At 45.9% G+C, this 23,564-nt stretch overlaps 1 protein-coding gene across 4 annotated transcripts in view; it reads right to left on the bottom strand.

Annotated features, from left to right (window-relative positions):
* PAK5 (p21 (RAC1) activated kinase 5) overlaps positions 1–23,564 on the bottom strand; it is a 154,337-nt gene that overhangs the window by 14,654 nt on the left and 116,119 nt on the right. For 2 of the 4 annotated variants that reach the window (XM_050315006.1, XM_050315007.1), the window contains exons 2-3: positions 22,958–23,172; positions 2,511–3,311 (exon numbers count right to left, since the gene is read on the bottom strand). In XM_050315006.1, the coding sequence (XP_050170963.1) occupies positions 2,511–3,311; positions 22,958–23,172 (1,016 nt within the window). Of the gene's footprint in view, positions 1–2,510; positions 3,312–22,957; positions 23,173–23,316; positions 23,562–23,564 lie in introns of those variants that run through there. The other 2 variants (XM_050315008.1, XM_050315009.1) reach the window with 2 other exon arrangements.

Raw genomic sequence — 23,564 nt, 5'->3', positions numbered from 1 at the left:
GCCAGCTGGGTCACTTCACCAGCTCGCGGCACCTCCCGCATCCGCTCGTGGCCGCAGCGGTAGTCGGGGTTTTTTGGCATTAAAACGTGGATGAAACGCTGTGTTTAAACTCATTCCAGTTCCCAGTCAGTGATGCCTGTTCTGTACTGCACACGGAGGAAACACCTGCTTGTTCTTAAGGGGTTCCTTCCTTTCAGAACCTTTGGCTCTCAGCTGAGTGGTGTCCCTGTGCGCTCTGCAGTGGGACTGCGGCAGAGATGGCAGGCACGGCCCTGCAGCCAGAGCCCACGTCCTGCCAGTCCCTGGAGAGATGGACTCACCTCTCAGCAACGCAGAATGGATTTCTGATTGATGAGGTTTCACTAAAAGGTGTGGAAGGGGATGGTCTGTAAATCTCACAGGGATCACAAGGGCAAAGGTTACTCTCTGGTGCTTTGCTGGTGGAAATCTCCAAGACTCCCTGTTCCATGCACAGAGGTGGCAGCACTCATGCAAAGCCACTGGCATGTGAATGAGAAGGAAAAAAGGGAAAGGTTTCTGTTGGTAAAGGCTTGGCCCTTTGCCAGGCTGGAGATGTCCTCCTGGTGCTGAGTGCCTGCAAGCACAGAGCAGGATGATGGTGGTGCTGAGCAGCAGCCGGGTTAGAGAGACAGACCTGGGGAGAGCACACATGATGGTCCCTTGGAGGAGGGACTGGAGAGGGTCACGGAGAGCTCCAACTGGAAAATGACAGGAAAAGGAGTTTGGAAATAATAGGGCCCAGTGCCAAAAGCTAAGAGGGCTGCCTGCAATGAAGAGGAGGGTAAAAAGAAAACATGCAGGACAGAGTGGCCAAAAATAATCAGGACAAGTCTGACACTGTGAGACAATACTGAGGTGACTCCATTGACCACAGTGGGACGTAAACTCTGTGTGGTGAGGGTAACACAGCAGGCCCTGTGACCCCATGCAGGTATTACTGGAGTTAATCTCCAGGACAGGAGAGCAGGGGGGTAACACGGGTGGACTGGAGGGAACCAAATCTGAGCCTCTGGCTTCCTACACCTCTGTGGTCTCACTGCACCACTGATGATGAAAGCGGGCAGACAACGGATTTATCTGACACCTCTCACCTGCAAATAATACTGAAGCAAGTCTGCTCTTCACATTTACAAGCCAAAATGAATATCATTGCAAAAAGCACTTTGATGCCATACAGACTTTTCCACTGCTGACTTTCCCCCCCCTTTTAACTACACTTTACAGCCAAACCCATTTGTAAAATATCGGATTTGAGATCTCATTCTCATTTAGTAAGCCCATTTGATGAACCATTATCTTACGAATGCCTCCTTGAAAAGATGATTCTTCAGCAATCACCCAGGACAAGAAACTGCTATTCACTTCCAGGAGCTGTGTATGGGTTTGGGAATTGAAACTGCTGCATTGAACAGTGAATCATCAAGTTTCAATACACCAAGGCTGTAGGAGTGTTTTTGATGCAGGAGGGTGTCTGAATTATTGGATTTGTCTTTTCTAAACTCACAAAACTAATGGTTTCAGTTAAGAAAATGGCAACTAACCCATCCCAGATTTTCCTCACCACTTCCAGAATCCACACTGAAGGCCCCACTGGTGTTCAGTTACTACCACACACACATCTCCCACTGCACCCTGAGCTTCAGAAAGGCACGTAAGGAGACCTGATAACTTTTTTACTCCCCCACAGTTTAACCTCCAGCTCCAAAACCCAGCTCTGTGCTTTCATGCACCTAAACAGCTCCCTCCCTCAGCACATTTGGCAAGTCACAGCAACCCAAGACTTGGAAAAATGAGCGATCATCTCGGTGCCCATTGCCAGGGCAACTCGGGAATGTTCAGTGCAAGCCACGCTGAAAAAGAATCTCTTGCAGAACATCAGATGTTTAAGCAGGTCATCGTCGTGGCTACGTGACCAGAGGTGTGAGGAAAGTGGTACTCCCTTAACTGAACAAATAGTTTCAGCAAACTCTTTGCAAGGTAGGGTAAGACAGTTGTGTTCCTTAATAAAGGGTAAGAGGACTCTATGCTAATTGTAACAGGAGTGCATATGAAGATGCCAGGTCCTTGAAAACTACATGAAAATTAAATTGTATTTTAAGATACACAAAGACTATCCACATATTTTCCAAGGAACCCTCCAGACTGACCCTGTCGAGAAAGATAAATTCTACACTGACCTACGCCACCTTACCCAAAAGGTTCCTGCAGATGATAAGATCATTATCCTTGGTGATTTCAAACCTGCCTTTTAAACCTATCTTAAACCCTGACATCCATTTTCACAGACCTGAGTAAAAAGGGTGGGTTTCTACACCCACCAAGCAGCAGCCACGCAGCTCCCAGGGATGTCACTGGCCACGTTTTGGCACCGTGTGCCCAAGCAAAGGCTCTCTGCCTCTAATTTTTGCACACCCCTAATGTTTTGCACTCCCTTTCTGGAGAGGCTGCTCCCTGCCCTGGCAGCCCTTTCACCAGGCACGTCAGGTTACCTTGGGGATGCCTGCTGCGGTTTCGGACAAGCGGGGGTAGGTGTAGGAGCTGTAGGAATGTCCCTGCTGGTGTGCTTTGAAGGCGCTCGCTCCGTAGGGCATGGCCGGCTCCTGCAGACCGGAGCCCGACCTGGACCTCTGCCTCATGGTTGGCTGAGGGCTCGCTGGGTCCACGTAGGATGACTTGGGCCTCTTGTCGTAGTCCTCCTTGCCTAGGCCGTGTCCCCAGTCGCTGTCACCGTACTCCAGCCTCTCCTTGGGGCACTCGCTCTGCACCGACGCTCGGGACGGGGTGTACGGGAAGGGATCTCGATAGTCCAGGGAGGATCCGCTGGGGATCCGCTGATACTCCAGCTTCAGGCCGCCGTATTCCAGCGGTTTGGGTTTTGTGTCCAGGTGTGCGTGGTAATCTGGGAGGAACCTGGAGAGGTCTGACTGCAGGGGTGTCACTTCCGAGTAATAGATGTCCCGGGACGTCACCTTCATCATGTGCCCGTTCTGCTTGGCGGCGTAGCTGCCTTTGTAGTACCGGTCTAACTCTTCCCCATAAACAGTCTTGTCTCGATATTTTTCCACGACATACTCAGCTGTAGTGTCTGACTCACTGGAGTACTGGGAATACGTGATGTAACCATTTTCCTCCTGGTGCCTTGGCACATGGTTTGCGTTTCCTTGGTGGTGGTGGGTGGGAGGACTTTCCTTCCGCAGGGAATTGGACCGTGTCACTGAGATATTGTCAAACTCTTCCAGCAGGCCGTTGATTGAAGTATCCTTTCGAGGCTTATTTCCTCGAACAATAGTCTGGGAATAAGAAATTGCTTTGATTAAATACTGATTTTCGTTTAATATCTGCTCAAGAAAACCACGGGTAAGTAACAAAGTCTACAATTCACCCAGAAATACATGCAGTGATGTGTCATGTTCTGCAGTCACATATCTCACTGCTAGAAAAAAAATCTCAATAAATAGTTACAGTAGGGCAGAAAGGAAGAAACAAAGAGGGGTTAAATTCAGGGTAGATCACAAGCTGGGATTTGGCATGCAACCCCAAGACACTCTTAAAATGCCCAATTTAAGAGGTGGGTGTTCAGCAGGCAACAATAGAGACACTTAAACACTTAAAACCACTACTTATTTTTTGTTTGTTATTATTCAGTTGTGTACATCAAACCAAACTGGTGGGCCAAATCAGATTTATAGAGTATGCATAAGCTAAATAAAAATCATTCAGTGTTCACTTCTACATGTTATTTTAACAAACTGCTGGAATGGAAGGTAGCACAAAGTTTATTAGGCACTGGATTTTCTTGGGTTTTTAAATTTTTTTAAGAAACAGTATGTTCCTGAGTAGCAGAATTGCCACTGGGGACCGACTCTTAGTTAACTTAGCATAAAAGACACTTGGGGAAGAGGGGAAAACTACTTAACTCCATCTCCTTACAAGACACAGCATCCAGCAAAGCACCGTGCACAACCATGGTTTGGGGACATCATGGATGCCTTGTTTGTGTCCCACTGTTGCAACATCCTCCACTGCCTGTCCCTACTGCCTTCTGCCCAAAACACTGGTGGCTCCTGGTAGGATGGGAGGTGAGCAGTGCTCGGTTACAGCTCTCCTTCAGGGAAGACTGACTGGTTTTAGTTAGCACCACCTGAAGACTGTAACACGTGGCTGCATCCATTTTTCAGCAGTTGGCTCCCACTGAGCACCACTTCACATCTATAAACACCCCACAAGAGTAAGATGCACAGGTAAGTGGCCAGGGCCATAAATCAGCGTGGCTCTGCTGAAAACACATTTGCTTTGCTGATTTACTGGGGCTAAATATCTCCAGCTGTATCTTATTTAACTTACTGAGTTTCTAAACAGAGTCACTGGGGTCACCCCAAGGAGGTGTCCCTCTGTGAGCTGCAGCCCATGCTGCACACTGAGGTGTACTGGACACCAGTTATGGAATATCAGATGCCTGGACACTGGATCTGCACTTGTTTGCAACACCAACAGAGAGGCCACTCAGCCTCTGCCTGAAAGCACACAGGGGGCTCAAACTTCATCAAAACAAGCATTTCATCACTACTAAAATCACTCTTTCACAAAATTAACGGGAATGTACTTCTCTGTTACTCACAAAAGGCAGCTGAGAAAAGGTAGCCTAAAAGCAAAGCAGTCCTGACCTCACGCTGATCCCTGCTCTGATTTATGTCCGTAATTATTTGCCTACTTTGCCATTTTGAAGCCAGTGATACTGAAACAATAGGACAGCAAAAAGAAGGGACAGCAAATAGATCACTGCTTTCGCCTCCAAAGCCATTCAGCAGGATGAGAGGAATTGGTTTCATTCGGCTCCAGCCTCTTTGGCAGGATGACTGTGGGATCATTCATATTTAATTATCACATAATAAACCAGCAACATTGGACAATGAAATGCTTATAATTGAAAACAAGACTGGAATACCCGACTGCCACCCCGCTTCCCCTGTGCAAATGCCTGCCGAGGAGCAAAGTGCCAATTTAACACTCCCCACGGGACCGGCCTCCACAAAGGAGAGGTTTCCTGCAGCAGCCACGCCGTGTTTGCACAAAAGGGCCTGGGAGCCAGAGGGAGCCCCTGGGAGCAGAGCAGACTCTTTGGTTACAGGGAAGAGGAGTTCTCCCTCTGCTCCTCCAAGCAGATGCCGTCTGGAAGCAGGATTTTCAGACACCTTCAGAAGGAAGATTTAGAAGAATGCAGCCGAGTGTTTATGTGTTAGGGAATTCATTTCTGACAAATCCCTGCAGCTCGGGGATTTTCTGCAGACAGGTCCATGCGTGGGAGCAACCTTTTTGATTAGGAGGATTTAAAAATAGTACTAACAGTAAAATGGTCTTAAAGGAAATTCTGATTTTCAAAAAAAAAAACCAAAAAGAAAGGCATTTACCCCCAAAGCCCCAGTCTGATGAAGCTGTCTTGGATAGCTCTGGGACCTCACTGCTGTCTCATCCTGACTGATGAAGTTAAGGGGATTAAGAACTAAACTCCTTTTCTTTTATCCCAGCATTTTAAGGATGACTACTGCCAAACACTGACTTGCAAGGGTGATGGCTGTAACTTCTGTTGGCTTCAGGCTCCACTCCATGAGAAAATTAAAAGGGCCAGCTCAAAGGGAGGATAAACTTGCCTATTCCAGAGGCACATTTTCTACTGAGTAGTCAGTGCTCTGTCACTATTACTAACAGTTATTATCAATTATTATAATTACTTATTGCTGATAAGAACAACAACATTTCTATTTGCTTTGGCTTGTTTATAAATTTCACACTTCCCTGATGTGGAAGGATATAGATCATGGTGAGATGCCCTCTGGCTAAAGCAGACAGCCTACCCCAACTTCATCTTTTCCAAGGAAGTATCTAGCATCACTCCTACCAAAAGAAGATAATTTAGGAAGTGTTTCACCAAGACCTTATGAAACAATGCTATACAGTCAAGGGTTTTGCTTCAGGTGATTATACACAAATGTGGAATACAGTGGGTGCCTCCCCGACAGGCAGAACTATTTGCTAGGCTTAAAAACCAAATTAACATCCCAAAGCAGGTATCAGTCTATAGGAATAATAAGAGGGATTGTTCTCTACAGATGAGCAGAGCATAAGGAATTAAAAAATAAAATCAAAGAAGATGTCATAAAGAATAAAACATATGTTGTGCCATGTTAACCTGTCCTGAAGTCATTTACTACAGAGAAAGTGCACGTTGGAGGCTTGACTGCACCCACAGCTTTCCTGGGAAGCTCAGTATTTCCAGAATGATGCCAGAGCTTGAGAGCTGCCATAGCCATGGCCCAAATTCCCAAAACTGAGAGTGCAATGTTAATGCCAGGGCTCAGAGAAGTCCCCAGGTTCAAAGGAATTACTTCAGTGGAAAGACCAAACTGCTGATGTGGGGTCTTGGTTTGAGAATGATGTGGTCCTGGTTATTAGATCACCAGGTTGGGCACTGCACCAGAGAGCAGAGGGAAAACCTCCTGGGACTGAAATACAAGGGCAGGAGTCACAAATGATGGGAAATTCTAGCTCTACCTTAAAAAGTAAAACAAAAACCTTGAGAGAAAATATACCAGAAAAAGGCTACATCAAAAGTGATATAAACACAGTTATCCTGGTAATTAGTGTCATGGGAACTAGACTGTTTTTTCCTGATTTTAAAGGCTTTAGAAACTGGAAAAAAAAAAAGTGCTTCCATATAAAGAGGGAATTTTCTCTATATATATATTCTACATATATTTACATAGACTGCTTTCTGAATTTTCTAAACTGTTTTCTAAATAACTTGGGGAATTTTCAAAGTTGCTGAAGTAGGCAGTTAAAAGCAAAGCATTATTTGCAAGGGGCTAAGATTTCTGAGGCCTTTGTCTCTGTCTGTTGGGATCACGTAATGGAAACCAGCACATGGAAATGGAAAACCGGGATGGAGCCCTTCCGCAGGCGCGGCTTCCAGGGGGTTCACTGCAGAAAGATGGGATGCGTGACAGTCAATACCCCATGTTTATTAAAGGACGTTTTCCAGCGCATTGTGCAATTTAGGAGGGATCGATGCTCCAGGAGATGAGGGAGCACCAGTGAATTTTCTGCTCCTGTTCCCATCACACGTTAAATCAATGGGGCGCAGTCCCCGCGAATTAACGCGCGGTGCGCCGGAGCTGGAGCTCTCCCGTCATTCCCGCCGCTCTCCGGACAGGTTTGGCGTTTCCTCCGGAGCCTGGTGACAGCAGACATCCTTCATGGTGCTTCTGCAGTGGTCTGTCCTCCGGTGATAAGCTATAATGGATCTGTCTGTAAGAAATGCTGTCTCGCCTTGTTTCCAAAAGGAGATGAAAAACAGCTTCTGTGCCCAAATGCTGTATTAACCTTGACAATAATGAAGTGGGTAATTAACTGTTTTGCCCTAATGCGACCTTGCATTTATTGTCTTTAAAAACTACTATACTTTAGACTCTCGTTAAGAATATATCATCCTTTGTCCTCCCAGAGCTGTGTTTTCAGAAGTCAATGAGGACTCTAAATCTCTGTGATGTGCAGGGTGAAAAACAAAAGGTATTTTAAGGAAAGGTCATCCTTATGAACAGCCAATCTAAACTCTGATTTTGCCTCTAGCTAGCTTCCCCCCTCATTTGCATTACACATAAACTAAAAGCACAGCCTATGCATAGCTGAAAAATCAATTTTTTTTTTCCTTAAGAGAAGGTGCAGAAAGCACAGATGGTCAGAGTAATCTAAGTGATGGATGTGTTGGTAATTTATCTTCTCGTGTTGCAAGACATTCAAAATATTTGAAATTGTGTTCATGTTTTACTCCTCAGCGTAAGCAAATGAGAACAGCACTGCCTTGGAGAGAAAAACTAATCCTTGTTAGCTACCCAAAGGAAAACCCTGGCTTTCACTGTTTCCCAGCTGCAACCAAGGGTGTAAGAGGTGTCAGGGGTCAGTATTTGATCTGTTCTTACCAGAAGAAAAAGTACTTGGAGCAAGAAGGACTTTTTTGTTGTGCAGGTGACCAAGGAACAGAATAGGCTGCCCAGAGAGGGTGTGGAGACTCCCTCTCCAGAGATATTCCAGAACCATCTGGACACAATCCTGTTCCATGCGCTCTGGGATGACTCTGCTGGAGCAGGGAGGTGGGACCAGATGATCCACTGAAGTCCCTTTCAATCTGAACCACTCTGTGATTCTGTGCCCTCAAAAGAGCTGAAGTCCCTCCAAACTCCTGGGGACAGCCACAAGCACACAGCCAAATCTTGCTTCTTCCAGCAGCTCAGGGTCAGCATGAGGTGGGCTCCAATCCCTTGTTTTGAGGCTAAATTACAAGTCTGAGGTGCCATCCTGAGGGCTGACACAGGGGAAGATGGGAGATGAGAGATAAAAGACCTGCCCATGTCTCTGATGGCTGACTGTACGTGGAGAAGTAAATACGCTGCCAGGGAGGAAAAGTGAGGGCAGCTGAATGCCCAGTGACTGCAGAGCACAGCTGGGATCTGGGACAGCTGCTCTCAAGTAAGTGCTTCCACTCTGCACTTAAGGCTTTTCTCCATTGAACATTCACTTGAGGACAAGTTCTAATCTCTGAGTTGCCCTCCCAGATGATGGAGTTGGATCCATCCTTGCGATTCCACCGCGCTCCACTGAATGCTTAATCACACCCAAATGAGGAAGATTCATGGAAAAGGACCCAAAAGTATTCCTGTACCTCATCCCCTCTTTCCTCCACCTTATGATGGCATGGTGGCAGGTTATGCTTCCCACGCTCACGGCAGAAGTAACCACTTTGTAACCGCTTCTGAGTGATGTTTACAAAACATTAACCTGAGTGGGGAGTTCAGGGTGCTTGTGCCATACAGATTACCCAGGAAACATGCCTTTTGCAACAGAAACTCATCAGATGTGTAGTGAGAAATGGTGCTGGGTGGGATGAGATGTCATTTATCACTCCCCACCCTCCAGTAGCATCCTATGGGATCTGCTCCAGTTTTGATCTACAGCCTGTCTACAAAACAGCCATTACTCAGAGTTAGTCACAAGGAATACACAACAGACAGGAAAGTATGTCAGAACATTCCTTCCTGAAGCCTGCAATTTAGAGCTTGGTTTACACCTGTAAGCTTCAGAGTTCACATATTTTCTGTTAGGGATTTCTTCCCAGTGCTATACATTCTCATCCTCCACATAAAAATAATTTTAAAAAGATGTAATTGTTTCTGGTATCCCGGAAAGTTCCCTCCCTGGGGAAGGCACTCTGCAAATTGCACTGGTGCTGAATGACTAGCTGAGCCAGGAGGTTTGGGTCTCTGCACCCTCGACCAAACATGCACTTTGCACCACAGAGTCACCTGCCAAAGCCAGGAGCACGAGAAGGTGTCCCCTGCCCCTTGCCATGAAGTGTCTGAGCACGAGAGCCACGATCCCACCTCATGAATTAATCAACCTGATATTGGCAACGGCACAGGACAGGAGACAGGCTGGGAAAACACTGGCATGGCCACATGGTAATTACTGAGAGATGTAGATGATGGTGGTGACGATGTTAATGATGATCTACACTGATGATGTAGAAACGAAATTTACTCAGCCTGTAAAATGTGTATTACTCCATGGATCAAAACAAAGGTACAGCTAAAGGCCTGAGAGAAGTGTAATATCCTTAACACCGGTGCCAGCTGTTTAAAATTCTTCAAAAGCAAAATAATGGAAAACTGTAAAAAAAAAAAAAAAAAAAAAAAGGGCTCACCAAAACGGCACTGTGTAATTTGTCACCCCGCACGGCAGTTTCAAAAGTTAGTTTCCATGACAACAACAGCACCGTTTCATTATAACCACATTCACCAGTAATTCTTTTGACATTTTAAAATACAGTAACTTTAACAAAACGTTTAGTTTTAAAATTCCACTGAAATACCTACATTCAAGTAACTTCTCTTTTTTTTTTTTTTAAATACACAAAAATGCTTGTTACGTGTCATTTGAAATGCTATTAGAGAATACTCAATGTCAAAAGTAATTATTCAGGGCCTACTTTAAACACAGCTGATATGTGCAATTTTTTATGCAATATATATACACAGATCTCTCAGACACACAACAAATGAGAGTGAATTGTGACTCAGAAGTTTTAGTTTGAAAGAGGAAGTTGGTGTATGTGTTACTGATGAGTTACACAGCACTTCTCAGGGACATAAGTGGAGAAATCGCAAACCAAAGTAGGACTTAAGACCCTTCAAAATTTTCTTTTATCCAAAGACAGAATGAAAAAGCAAAATGTCCCCCATGATGAAATGCCTCACAAACATTAACTGCAGGAATTTTAAATGTCCTCTTAATAGTGCTGCATTTTCCTAAGGCTATGGTTTCAGCACGACAGTGCATAGAGTGGACCTGCTAAGCTAAAAAGCTGCATCAAACCACACCAAAGACTGTAGTTTTTTTGGCCACAATCCGTTCATCAATGTCAAAGTTTCCTATTTTATCAAGTTAACATTTTCAGTCAGGAAAAGATCAGTGCCCTGGGAAGGCTGTGCCCTGCCCTGTTGATGATCACCAGCAGGGCCAGGTACCTTATTCTCCCCCTTTCAAAGCCATGCCACTTGCCAACACCTCTGTGGAATTGTCTTTTTCTTCCCCCAAGGGAAGTTGTAAAGCAAATTCCGTAAGATCTACCGAGGTGTAGCTGTTTCTGCACCACTTATCACCTTGCAGTGAGAAATCCTGCAGGAGCAGCACCCCAGAGCTCTCCAACTGGGCTGACTGCAGGGGCAGCTAAAAAACACTGGGGGAAGCTGGGGACATTTGGGGAAGAGGAGAGAAATCCTTCCCTCCAGGAAACACAAATCTGTTTTTCAGTCTCTTAACACCAAGACAGGAGCAGACCTTGGACATGATGCAGGGAACATAAGATGAAGCAAGGACTGGTGTCAACCCTGATGCCTCTTTTGGTTCTGACATCACCACTTTCTGAGGAAAATGCATTGCAAAAACGCATTTTGAATGAGGTGTGAACTGCCTCTGCTGCCCATTGCTCTGCACTTGGTGCAAGCACTCCCCTACAGAAACTGCAGGGAGGTGAGACAGAAAGAGGAACCTCCAGGGGCCTGGGGTGAGCCCAAACGGAGGCAGAATTCTCTGCAGGCACAACTCAATCTTCACCAATCTTCTCGTGGTATCAGCCAGTTGTCCTTACACTTAATATTTGCAGGCTCAGACTGTTATTTTTCTGCGTTTGTATGTGGGGGAGGTGTGAGGAAAACAAAACCCCACTTTTCTCAACAAAGGCACGAGAAATCGCGGGAATTAAACAAATATTTAACCACCACCTCCCCAACTGCTTCCACTTTGGTAACCCACCGATGTGCTCCAGAGGAGCTGTGGGTCTCCCACACACTGCTGACACTGAGGCATCCACTGCTACTGTTTTTAGGGCACAGAGTCAGTATTTTACATCTCTATGTGATCAGTGCTGGGAACTGTGGGGCACAACATTGTGTGAGTCTTCCCACAGATGATAGGCATTAAAAAAAAAAAATCACACTATCACAGACTTTATTCTAAGGTCCAGAAGGGCGTTGGTGGGGGATTTTCATGGGGAGAGGAGGCAAAAACCAGTGGCCCATCCTTCCAGTCTCGCTCACCCATGTTTATTGCACCACTGTGGTACAGGGTACTGGTACTGCCTGCCAATGTGGGAATGCAGTTTGCTCTCAACTACAGCACCAACTAAAAAAGCCTGAAGAGAGGGACAGTCTGCAATTCACAAAGTCACACTGCAGCATAAACCCTCTTTGTAGCTCAGATGACATTTCCCTGGATGAGGTTCCCCTCGTGCCCCAAACATGCCCATTAACAAACGCAAGGTTGATGGAGCATTAACCCAATTAATGATCCCGGTCCCTTTTTTTCTCAGTGAAAGATTTCTGGCTGTGGTTTGATTCAGTTTTCTGAAATACTTAAGTCAATTCCAGTGTGATAAAATTTTACTCCTAGAGAAGTAATTGCCTTCATCCGACAGCTCTGGCAGTGGGGCACTTGCTCAGGAGGGCAGAGGCTCTTGGGTCACTCCGCTGTGGTGGGGGTCATCTGCCTGCTTTTAATTAAAATGAGGATTTTGACAGTCTGGTTATTTAGAAGAAACAATTTAAACTGTATTACTTTTGGCTGCGATTCGCCACGGCAAAGGAAGCTTTAAATACAGCAGATGCTTGAAGACGAAATCAACACTCCTGTTTCAGAGTGCACCGGGCCAGCTCGAGGAGCTCCTTGTGCTCTGCAAGCCGTGGCAGAGGGTTGGGAATTACCTTCCCACTCCATAAATCATCAGGCGGAGGCACAGAGCGGAAGAAGAAGCTGATGAGCGCCTGAGTCCCTGGGGCTGTGCAGCCAGAGCTTCACTGAGCGAAGGGATCACCACCCACGAGCCCAGCAAAGCACTGCCCAAGGCTGAGACAGGCACTGCAATCACAGCCCTGCAAAGTTGGGATTAACACATGGAGGAAGGGCAGGATACTGCATGCAGAGCACTGGTCATGCTGGCAGGGAAGGGACTGACAAGGTACAGCAGGAGAAATCATCCTGCAGCCAGTGATGTGCCAAAAAATGCCTCAGCCCCATGGCCTTAGAACAGTGAGAAAAACTTCAGTCTTGTTAATTAACTTTCTAACACACTCAAACTGTGCATTCCTGGTCCCACACATGTTAGAGGTGCTTTCTAATCTGACTGATGCCTCTGTGGGCTCCTTAGTGCTCTCTTGAAAGTTCACTCCTTGATTTCAGGGAATTCAGGAATTTGTATCGGCAAAATAAAACCAGAAAATAATTTCATACACAATGCAAATTGCAGCATTCTTTCTTCCAAGGAAGTATATTACTTTTCCCTTTCAGGGACAGCTATCATAATGGGAAGTGCAGATGCAGGAATGCCCTAAGGAAGGGGGACTGACTCCCACTGAACAGTTTTCACCTGAAAATGTGGCTATATAGCAAGAAATTCCCCTATGTGGAAATCTGATAGACAGGGTCACATTTACAAGGCAGGTGAGAAGACAGACAGGAGGAGCTTCCCAAGCTGATGCTTTAATTATTCACTCCTGAAAACGAGAAGTGCAAATCAAACCCCTCCTCGCCCGAGGCAGAGGAGCTCACAGGGGTGATGCTCAGCACAGCCCCACAATATCTCATTTACAACAAACTGCTCCAACATTTCTCGGGGAGTCTTGATTTGATTCGATTTGCTGGGCTGTGTCGCCACCAAGCGCACTCTGTTCTCAGCAGCAGATCAGCCCTGACGCGCTTAATGAATTAATCTGCCCCACAAAGTGAGCTCCCTCCCTGTCCTCCAACCCCGCCACACAGCAGGGTAAGTCAGGAAGAAGGAGAAGGGCAGTGCAGCCACTGCTGCTGAGGGAGAAATGGGGATGCTTCCCCCTGCCCGGGGTGTGGGATGGGAGTCAGACCCCATCTCCTGCCCCAGGGTGTTTAACCAGGGTGGTTCATAAAAACCGTTGTGCTTAAACCAGATTTCTATGCCTGTATATCCCAGTGCTTCAGGAAAGTGCTACTTCATGTGGAAGCATAAGCCTTTAGCAATAAGGATCTTCACTTGCACTGTGCCCACTGAGAACTATTAAATGCAAACTAGGACATAGATACCAATTACTGTTCTGTTCAGGCTACAAAACTGTAAAATTCAGTACAATTCACAGTCTCTTGCTATTCTTTTAACTGTGTGAGCCAAAGCCTGTTGGATCTCAGTAATTAAAAAATAGAAATGCTCATCTTAAATACTTCTCTTTCGTTCACCTTCCTCTCTCCAAAGATCTGTATCTGAAATGCCCTTTTTCTTTTTTTTCTGGCCCACACAGTTCATTCCACAGACAACAGAAAAGGCATTTAAGAGTCTCCGCAGGTAAGTCAGTGTTGTTCCCTGGTAATACACAGCACTTGTCTGGTGTAATTGGATCCTGTGTGAAGGGGAAGACAAGAAAGGCAGAGCAGCAAAGCACTTTGAAATTCCTACAGAGCCACCAAAGCCCAGATCTAATCATGTCAGAGCAGGAGATAGAAAAAACCACATTTATACCTGGAGCTTTGGCTCCACAGGTAAGTGAGCTGCTTGACAACATTTTTCCCCTCTGATCCTGCAACTCCTATTGAACTAAACTCTGCTGGGCTTGAATAAACGTGCCTGTTTTGTTATAATCATAAAATCACAAAATGGTTTGGGTTGGAAGGGACCATAAAGATCATCTATTTCTATTTCACAGAACATAATTTAGCAGGACTATAACCAGGACAGTTTCTGTTCTGGGCTGCAGCGGATCAAACCAAGCAGATCTAGGGACAAACACATCACTGAGATGTGCAGAATGTGCAGTTACTGAATGATTACTGTCACTGCATGGTTCAACGGGAATGGAAGCAGCAAACACTGCCCCAGTGCCGATGCGGAGTGCAGATCTACAGGACCAATTTTATCTGGAAATCCCCTCCACAGACCTGTTAATAAGTGGGCTGAAGCCTCGAACAAAACTCACCAGGACGCCAAAGTGGATTTATCATTACTTCAGCTGTCTGTGTCCACTTTTGACATGCCTGGATACGAACTTCCAGAGATTCCCTGCTGCCACCTAGTGTTTCCCACGGCCGAGCAGCGAGTTTTCTGACATCGACACAACTTGCTGTCTGAGGGCCTTCAGCAGCACCACTGCAGGCCTGGCCAGTCCCTGGAAACAGGGAATCTCCCAGTGTGCTTTACTCAGCTGTCTCAGCCGAGCCAAGTGAGAGCTCGTTGGACTGTGAGAATGAAGGTTGGTAAAACACCTTCAGCCCCTTCAAACATTTACTGGAGAAAGCATTTACTGCTTACACTTAGTGTTTATTTTTCATGCTTTGCCCTGGGGGACCACTGCTATGGGACAGAAAACAGAAGGACCCTACAGCCACCCTGAAGCATCACCTCCACCTGCCCAGCCCTTCATGGGCCCAAACCCTGCTTCTGGCCCCAGAGACTTTGGTCAGTGCAGAGAAGGTTTAGGAGGCAAAAGACTTGGCTAAACAAATGAGAAGGAGCTAACAACAACAACAGCAGCCATATGAGCAGTGATGGAGTCCTACACCTCCAGGCAGCAAGCTGGGAGTGAGGCTCATTTTTCAGGACAGGCAAGCCAGCAAGAGGAGTTACTGGAACAATGTCCTGTAGCTTTGTCTTCAGGGATTAACTGCCACGTTAAAAAAAGAACCTGGTTATGAGTGTCCTTGCTCAGGATCTAATTCCTGGCTTGTTTCAGGTTATACTGTGCTCCCAACCTTGTATTCCCAGGGGAGACCAGATTCAATTTCTGAAATGCTGACACTGAGAGTTTGCCCCGTTTACGTGTGGACCTAGAGGTTAACGTGGTTTTTGAGCTCTAAAGCAGTCTGGTCAGCCTCAGCAGATGTAGACTGTGAACTCTAAATTGACTTTCAATCTTTGCTTAGTGTACTGCAAAGTTCTGCACACCCACACAAGCTCTCAAAAGCAGAACTAAAGTTTGGCCTTGCAAGATTGCTCCAACACTAATATTACTTAAAATTGCAACGCTGATGCGCTAACAGCATTTAAAAACATTCTTTTACTAATCATATTGGAGAAAACTACTTTTACCCACAGAAGTCCGCAAATCTGTATTGATCTGTATTATTGTCTATGGCTGCTGCAGGCTCAGGTGAAGCAACTCCTTTGTCACAGGAGCAGACCAACTCAATTCAATGCCAACTGTCACATGGACAAAGCTTACTCAGATGATGAAGGGTTTCTGAAGAACTTCCCTAGATCTCCAAGCTGCAGACAGCAAACTCCAACACTCCTCCAAGGAAGGGCTCAGTGAGCTCAGAGGGACTGTGCAGGTGTAAGAGTGAGCCTGTCTCCAACCGTCAGCAGGAGGAGAGTATTGGTAGCACAGGTTCTTTTAGGGATGTCAGGGACCTTTCAAATGAGGGACATGATCAGCAGGCAACTAATTATCACCTCTCCAAGGCAGTGGGGCAGAACGATGCACTTAAGGTCTTACTTCAGTGCTGAACTTGTCTTCACAGTCCAGTGTGGAGCAAAGCATCATTCCATACCCCGCGCTGGCTATGGCAACCACATTTCTGCAGGCATTGCTCCTGCATCATTTGAGCACATTTAAAGGATAGAAATAAGATGGAATGTGAAAAATTCGGTGTGCCACTGGCAGCATTTACTTTGTGTGCTAGGAGAGGGTTTTTCACTGGCAACCTCAGTGTTTCTCTACGATGGCCAGGCCTGGCTTGTAAACCCTGGTGCTGGTGGCTGCAGTCCAGCTGTGGACAGACCCTCCAAATGCACCTGCCTGAACCTTGTCATGAGGGACAAATATCTTGGTCAGAAAAGGTATGTGAATAATTGATTTTCTAGTTCAGCAGCTGAACCGAAAAACCAAGGAGCATCTTGTGTTTTGAGTCAATCTGAGATGATAATAAATCTGGTTTTTCTCCAAATGAGGCTCTGGAAGAACAATGTGAAAGCCAGGCTGGATGAAATGCAATGGTATTAAAATGAAAGAGCTGCTGCTCACAAGCTGACCGGGAATTTTGCTGTTCAGAAAGCCAGAAACTCAAAACTATAAAGAAGATCTAAGAATGTATCAGATAAAGCACCATGAGAAGAGGCTTTTCCTTTAGGATGGAATGGAATAGAATATCACTACAACAATCACTTGGTCCAACTGGCCAACTCAGGGCTGACCAAATTAAAGCATGTTATTAAGACCATTGTCCAAATGACTTTTAAACAACTCACTCTCTTGTGAAAATCAACTTTAACAATATTCTTCTGAAGGACTTACACAAAATCTATAATTTTCAGAAGTCAGATGATCAGAAATAAACCTAAAAAGTTTCCTCTGCACAACACAGAACATATGAGAATATATTAATCTAGTGATATGAATTCTAAAGAGCTTCTGAGCTGGGTACTTCTTGCACTGACTCGCCCTGTGGCTGATTTTTATTTGTACAGTGACAAGATTCCCTGTAAGATTACACAAAACTGGCAACTTGGCTCTTCTCACACTAAGTGAATGTCACAGTTAGACACATCCATGGACACTAGGTGGCATATTTGTATTATATCTGTACAGAGGGGTACAGAGATTAACTGAAGTAGCACTGTCACTTGTAAATGCAGTAACCAAATAGCCCTCAAGAGTGAAGCATTAGCCATTTGAAAGAAAAGCTTTCACTTGAAAACGTTGCAGTACTTTCTCCTGACACCATGAAGCATGAAAGGCGTTCCCATTCAGCGATCAAAATAAATTGGAAGTGGGGCTGCCTTGCAGGATAACAGCAAATCTGACCATCATCACTTGTAGATGAAGATAAACACAGAAGAACTTTGTCTGGAAGGCATTTCTGCCTCCAGTGCACCCTCCTGCCCAGAGCAAGGCTAACATCAAAGTCCAGTCAGGCTGCTAAGGGCACTGTCCATCAAACTTTGCCCTCTCCTTTCCAAAGGCTGAGATCCCACAGTCCCTCCAGGCCGCTGTCCTGCTGCTCCACCACACTTGGTAGTAAAACATTTTCCTTCCACCTGGAATGTCCCACGCTGCAAGGTGTTGTCCCTTTTTGGAGACACCCCCTCCACCTTCTCCCAGCTGGACACGCACCAGGCACAACACGGAGTTGCACAGATGTGTAATTAGGAAATGAGAGTCAACGAGCACGACTCTTCACGGTGTGGTTACAAGGAAGGCCCACGAGATGTCAGCAGCCTTCCAGTCCTGCCCTGTCAAGCGGTGTTGTAAGTCCACAGCATTTGGTGGGGTGGGAGTCAACCTTCCTCAAGCAAGCCCTTCAGACTGTCCCATCTCCAGAGGCAGGAATGGCAGGAATAACTAAAAGGAAGGAATTACCAGGAAGGAGAAGTAGACATCTGGGTGGACGAGGAAGAGAGGTCAGGACATTCACTGATTTGTCCATCTGCTCAGGAAGAACCGGCAAAACCTTTGAATGGTTCCTTATTTCTAAACCCCTCATTTCCCAGTCAGGCATTTCCCCTGTGCAATTCCACATGGGAGGAGAGGGCTGGAGGCGTTACCTCATGAAATTTGGATATTTCTGACTGCTTAAGCTCAGACAAGGACCCTGGCTTATCCCCTCTTTGAGGTCTTTGACCAGTCAGCATCACTGTGCACAGTGTCCCCCATCTAAGCAAGGAAAGCATGTAAATGCAGGAAAAAAATGACAACTGAAATGAGACTTGAATGTCACTGTTGGAAATATTTTAAGAGGTCAAATAGGATGGCGAAGAGAAATACCTTCCTTTTCACCTGTCATCATGTACAGTAAAGAGAAACTTTGATTTTCATGCCACAGCTATTGAAAGGGCCACAACCAGTAACTCATTTTCTGATTGTTTTTTCCCCTTTGCAGCAAAGAGGCTGAAATGCATCAGTAGAAGCTTAGAAAAGTTTTAAAAATTACAGCTGACTCACCATGATCAGGGTCACGGTTTGAGAGGCAGAAGAGAGAAAAGCTAAAACTAGTAGGACAAAACATATAGATTAGACCACTGGAACATGAGGATGAAAGACTGGGAGAAAATCTGGCAACCCTGTGGTCTTTCCCCTACAGAAATTCTCTGCTCAGGATACCAGGTAAATGAACTGCCACGGGTTAATGGCACAGTCGATGTGTGTCTGAAATTAATGTGCATCTCAGCTCAGACCTGGGGCAATCAAAGGTGTGTGGGTGAAGTGACGGAAAGGATGACGTTTCCTCTACTTTTAAGGCAGCTCGACCCACATGGCACAGAAGAGGCTTCTGCTGCTTTCCTGACAATATAGCATCGATGTCACACTGAGGGAAGAAAATCCAGGAAAAGGAAAATTCCACCACATGAGCACGGCTGGATTTGTTGCAACGTGCTCAGGGGAGAAGGACACACAGAGGTCCCAGCAGGAAGGATTCAGTTTTTTTGATGCCTGTCTGTATTTGGCCACCCAAACACTCACAGCTACCTCCCTGCTTCCTCAAGGACGAACCGATCACTGTGTCACCATCAAGCTGGGGACTCTCATCTGATCTTGCTGAGTGTGTGGATGGTTGAAACTACCCAAAGCATCAACAAAAGCAAAGGGGTGGAGGCTTCACACACGTACCAGCACAGACAACTAAAGAGTAACCCCAGCAGGGTATTTTTTTCATGAACAAATGGCTTTTTTCCCCTTCAGTAACTTGACAGAAGCGAGGACGCTCAGCTGCTCCCTGCGCTGGGAAACATGAGAAGGGATTTTAACAAGTCTTCAGTGCCATCCTGCTCCCACTGACAGCAGCAGGCACACAAGGATCTTAACAGAGCGGCTTTACAAAGGCAATGATAAGCTCTTCTGGCAAAAATCCCCAAAACAAGGGTTCTGGTGTTTGTTTTCCTAATATTTTGAGTGGAGTGGAGATGCATTTGCTTAGTTATTGACTCTGAAGCTTTCCAAAAATCAAAGGGTGGTAACAAACTGAAGCTCCTGTGAGGCATAAGAGTGACAACAAGCCAAGCACGCTGAGTGCTAAGAACAAACATGCAAACCCCGAGCTCCAGGTACGCACAGAAATACTACAGTGTTGAAGGAAGAGGATTGAGAGGCCTGGCATCAGGATCCCAGACTTCATGAAGCCTATTTTAAGTGGAGGCAGACACAGGTAGTTCACATTTTTCATGCAGAGACGTTTTCAGTGAAAAATCAGCCTTTTTTCACCCCCTCTGTCTCCACACCACAAACCTATCAAGATCACCGCTGCTTTCTATTTTTCATGAAATTTCTGCTGCATTTTACTGACTTGTGGTGGCACCTGAAATCCACAACCCTCTGCTGGTATCTGGGTCACCCACGCTGAGAAGGGGAATCCCATTATTGTCTCTCCTCGTGTTTGAAATGAATGAATCTGTACAGTCAGCTCAGGTTTGGATTCAAAGGCTGATATTACCATGACAAGCCGCCACCACCCGCATGCCAAAGCACTTATGAGCCTTCCATCCCAGCCAACACAGAGGCAGGGCAGCAACATCCCCCCGGATATTTGGGAGCCCAGGGCGCTGCCTCTTCATCATTGCTGCTGCTGCCTTTGAATAAAGATGGAGCAGCGAGAATATTTACCGTTTATTGGCTTTACCCAAAGGGATGCGCTGCGTTATCAGATCCTCTCTGCTCTGCAGGCTGAGGAACAAGTAACCACTCACGGGGAAAGCTGTGCAATCTACAGAAGTCAACAAAAAAAAGTCTTTCCCTTCCTCTTCCTCAGCTCTGGGTGAAGCCCAAAGCAAGCAAACACCAGTTCTGCCTCAGAACTAAGCCATCTCAAAGTCTGGCTCTGTGATCTGTGCTGCTCTTTGGTCATGAAGGAGCACTTATTAGGACACACTTGTGCCTCGCTCCACAGTCAATACTGAAGGAATTACACAGGGAATAAATTCAGGAGCACGTAAGAGCAGAGTTACAGAGCTGCTGTAATGACCTGAAACCTCAGCACCACCTAACTCTGGCCAAATGCCTCAGCCTGACCTAATACTGTGACTCAGGGAACAATTATGATCCTTCTTCTGCTACACATCAGTGCATTCACAAGTACATTAACTGAACTGTGAACTGCCAGGTGGAAAAGGGGAAAGTTGTAACCAATACTGAGATCTCAGAACATTTGGTTCCTATCTCCGTGAACTGCAAGTGCATTTTAAATTTTCAGCTCTCAGGGAAGTTATGAAATTCTCAGTGCCCTTTCAACACTAAAGGTACTGGTGCATGTTCACACATAAAAAAATTCATCTAAATTAAATTATTATGCTGAACTAGTTTAGGAACATTAAATTGTCTTTGCTTTAAAGTGGCTGCAACTCAGTTTCTCTCCATGAGTTCTGTTACAACAAAATAAGGATGTTAATTCTAAAAAAATATACAGTAACATGGTATCTAGCAGCAGGGTTAAAAGCAAATTCTCAGATTACAGTCAATGCCTCTTAGTTGCAATTAAAACCAACCTGTGTTTTCTGTATTATCGAGGCCCACTTCAATAAGCTGCAATTGAGTCTCTGACAGGGAGAGAAACTGGAGGGTCAAGGCACCATTTCTTGAATCCTCCATTCTTAACCCCATTTCCTCATCTAACTAAAGGTTTGGAGCAGTGTCACGCAACCAGTTGCAATTTGGGTAATCTCCTTCCAAATCCACATCTTCCACCTACACAGAAAACCGCTCCTGAGGGTCTCCCTGCAGATGGGGTTTGTTGGTGCTCAGCCCCGTGGCCTCTGCTGCCATGGGTACCAGGGCTGCAGGAATCCTGTCCCTGGGACACACATCCTGGGAAGGTGCTGTGGGATGCACGGATGCAGCAAGGACCACCACTGCCCAAGGGCTACACTGGGAGAATGAGTTCAGATTGGGAACTGGATTTTGGCTTCTGGCCAAACAGCCCTTTAGGTTAGAAGTACATTCCTGGTATTTGCACATATACAGACCCCTGATACACTGACAGAAAAGCAAGAATTGACAAATTTCTTGGAAATACAGTGGTTTTCTCCACTTCAAAATGTGGCAATCACCCATTTGCGGAGCACTGCATAAGTCCATTTTCAGGCTGAGAGCCAGAGTGGTATGGACTGTATGGTGCTGAGAGAGCTATGACATTTTAAAACTTCTTAAGCTTATGGATTTAATGTTTCCAGAACTGCAGGAAAGAGATGGCAGCTCTGCAAGACAATAAACACTTTTTTTCCCCCTCCCCATTTTAAAGCATCTTCATGCATTCACGTCAAAACACCCAGAGAACAAAGTTGTTCCCCTCCTCTAGCAGGAAAAGGGTTTTTTCCTCATTATTCTGGGCCTCTAATATACAGTACAATATATCTTATCACAGCAAAATATCAAGGCCTTGGTTTTATCCCCCTTGTCCTGAAGTACCACCCAGCAGTCCTGATCAGTAAGTGACAAGTGCCCTTCAGGAGCAGGCAGTAAATGTAAATTTAGCAAAGAGCACTTATCAAACATAGCTACAGGGTCCACGCTCTCAGGATTATCTGATTTTCCCTTGCTGCAGGAAAATCCACACTTTTGGAAATCCTAAATTTATTCTGCAGCTGCATGAGGGGTAGATGTACATGGCTGGCAGGGTATAGGCTACCACCACAACACAGGTGGGATTCACTTGGCTGTCAGGATGTGCAATCCCAGAAACACCACTAGATCAGGACAAATTTATCTACCAGAATCCTGAGCCTCTGGATGGGGATCCCAGAGCCACACTGGCTCCCTGTCCAGTGCTGTTCTACTTTCTAAGACAAGTTTTCTTCCCAGCTGTCCAGCCTGAACCTCCCAAACCACAGCCTGGGGCTGTTTCCCCTCGTTTTACCACCTAGTGAGTTCAGCTCCATCCCCATGTGTTACCCCCTCCAGGCAGCAGCAGGTGGCAATGAGATCCCTCCCTGAGCTCCCTGCCTGGTTGAACAAGCAATTTAATTTTTTTCCTTTGGTGTACTTTTCCCTCTCTCCCTTGCTCCAAACTGCCTTTGCCTAAAGCGCTGTTCTTAAATTAATTATCGAGGAGTTTTACGCTGCAGAGGAGCAGCATTTTGGGGCCTCCACGGGGACTTGTGGCTTTTTCTTCTGCAGCCTGGGAGTGTGAAGGCTTGGCCTCTGCCAGACCCATGACTCACACTCTTCTGGGACATTCACACAATTTTTATATATATATATATATATAAAATTCTTTTTTTCCTTGCAGCTCTACTGTAAAATGTTTGGCTTTGCACTCGCACGCTCCCCCGCCGTGCCTGCCTCCCAGGACAGCCACCGTGCAACGCCAACACACACCACTGGCATCGCTTCGTTAAGGTTACAAAGCAATTAAAGGCAGGCTGAGGAGCTGCAGAGGGACTCTGTACCTTCATAGGAGCCAGCTGGATGGGAGTGATGCATGATGGATCCACCATAGGCTTCGGCCGGTTGGCCGTGTCCGCCAGCAAGCTGTGCCACTGCTGAGGTAGTCCCGTGAACTTCTGCTCCCGGTGGTCAAAGCCAGTGTGGACTCGGTGCTCGAAGTTGGAGGGCCCAGAAATTTCAAGTCTTTTCTTCTTTTTCCCGAACATGGTGAAAAAATCTGCAGAAGTCATAAGGAAACAGGAGAGAAAAGAAAATTTAAAAAAAAAAAAATAAAAATCACATCTTTATATGCTTTGTTGCAACCCACAGGCATTCTCTCTTACTTCCTAGGGAATTTTAGTAGGTGGGAGTAGCCAAATACCTGCACGAACTTCACTGCACACATTGAGATCCAAGTGAGGGAAGGGCTTATCTCACCTTCTCCCTGGGAGATTTTAAGAAGTAAACCCAGCCTCTTACCTCTAAATGTTCATAATACCTTCCAAAAAAAGAAAATGCCTCTATTCCCAGGAAAGAAAGCCCCAGGTCCTACTTTCTGCTTCCCTCTCCTTTGCAAGTTGCATCCCCTGGAAGCTCCCAGCCTGGAGCGATGCCAGCAGCAGCGGATGG

Source organism: Myiozetetes cayanensis, unplaced genomic scaffold, assembly GCF_022539395.1.
Source record: "Myiozetetes cayanensis isolate MyiCay16 unplaced genomic scaffold, myiCay2020 scf2-11, whole genome shotgun sequence".
NCBI lineage: Eukaryota > Metazoa > Chordata > Aves > Passeriformes > Tyrannidae > Myiozetetes > Myiozetetes cayanensis.
Note: the sequence above shows the minus strand (reverse complement) of the source record. Positions and strands in the feature narration are given on the sequence as shown.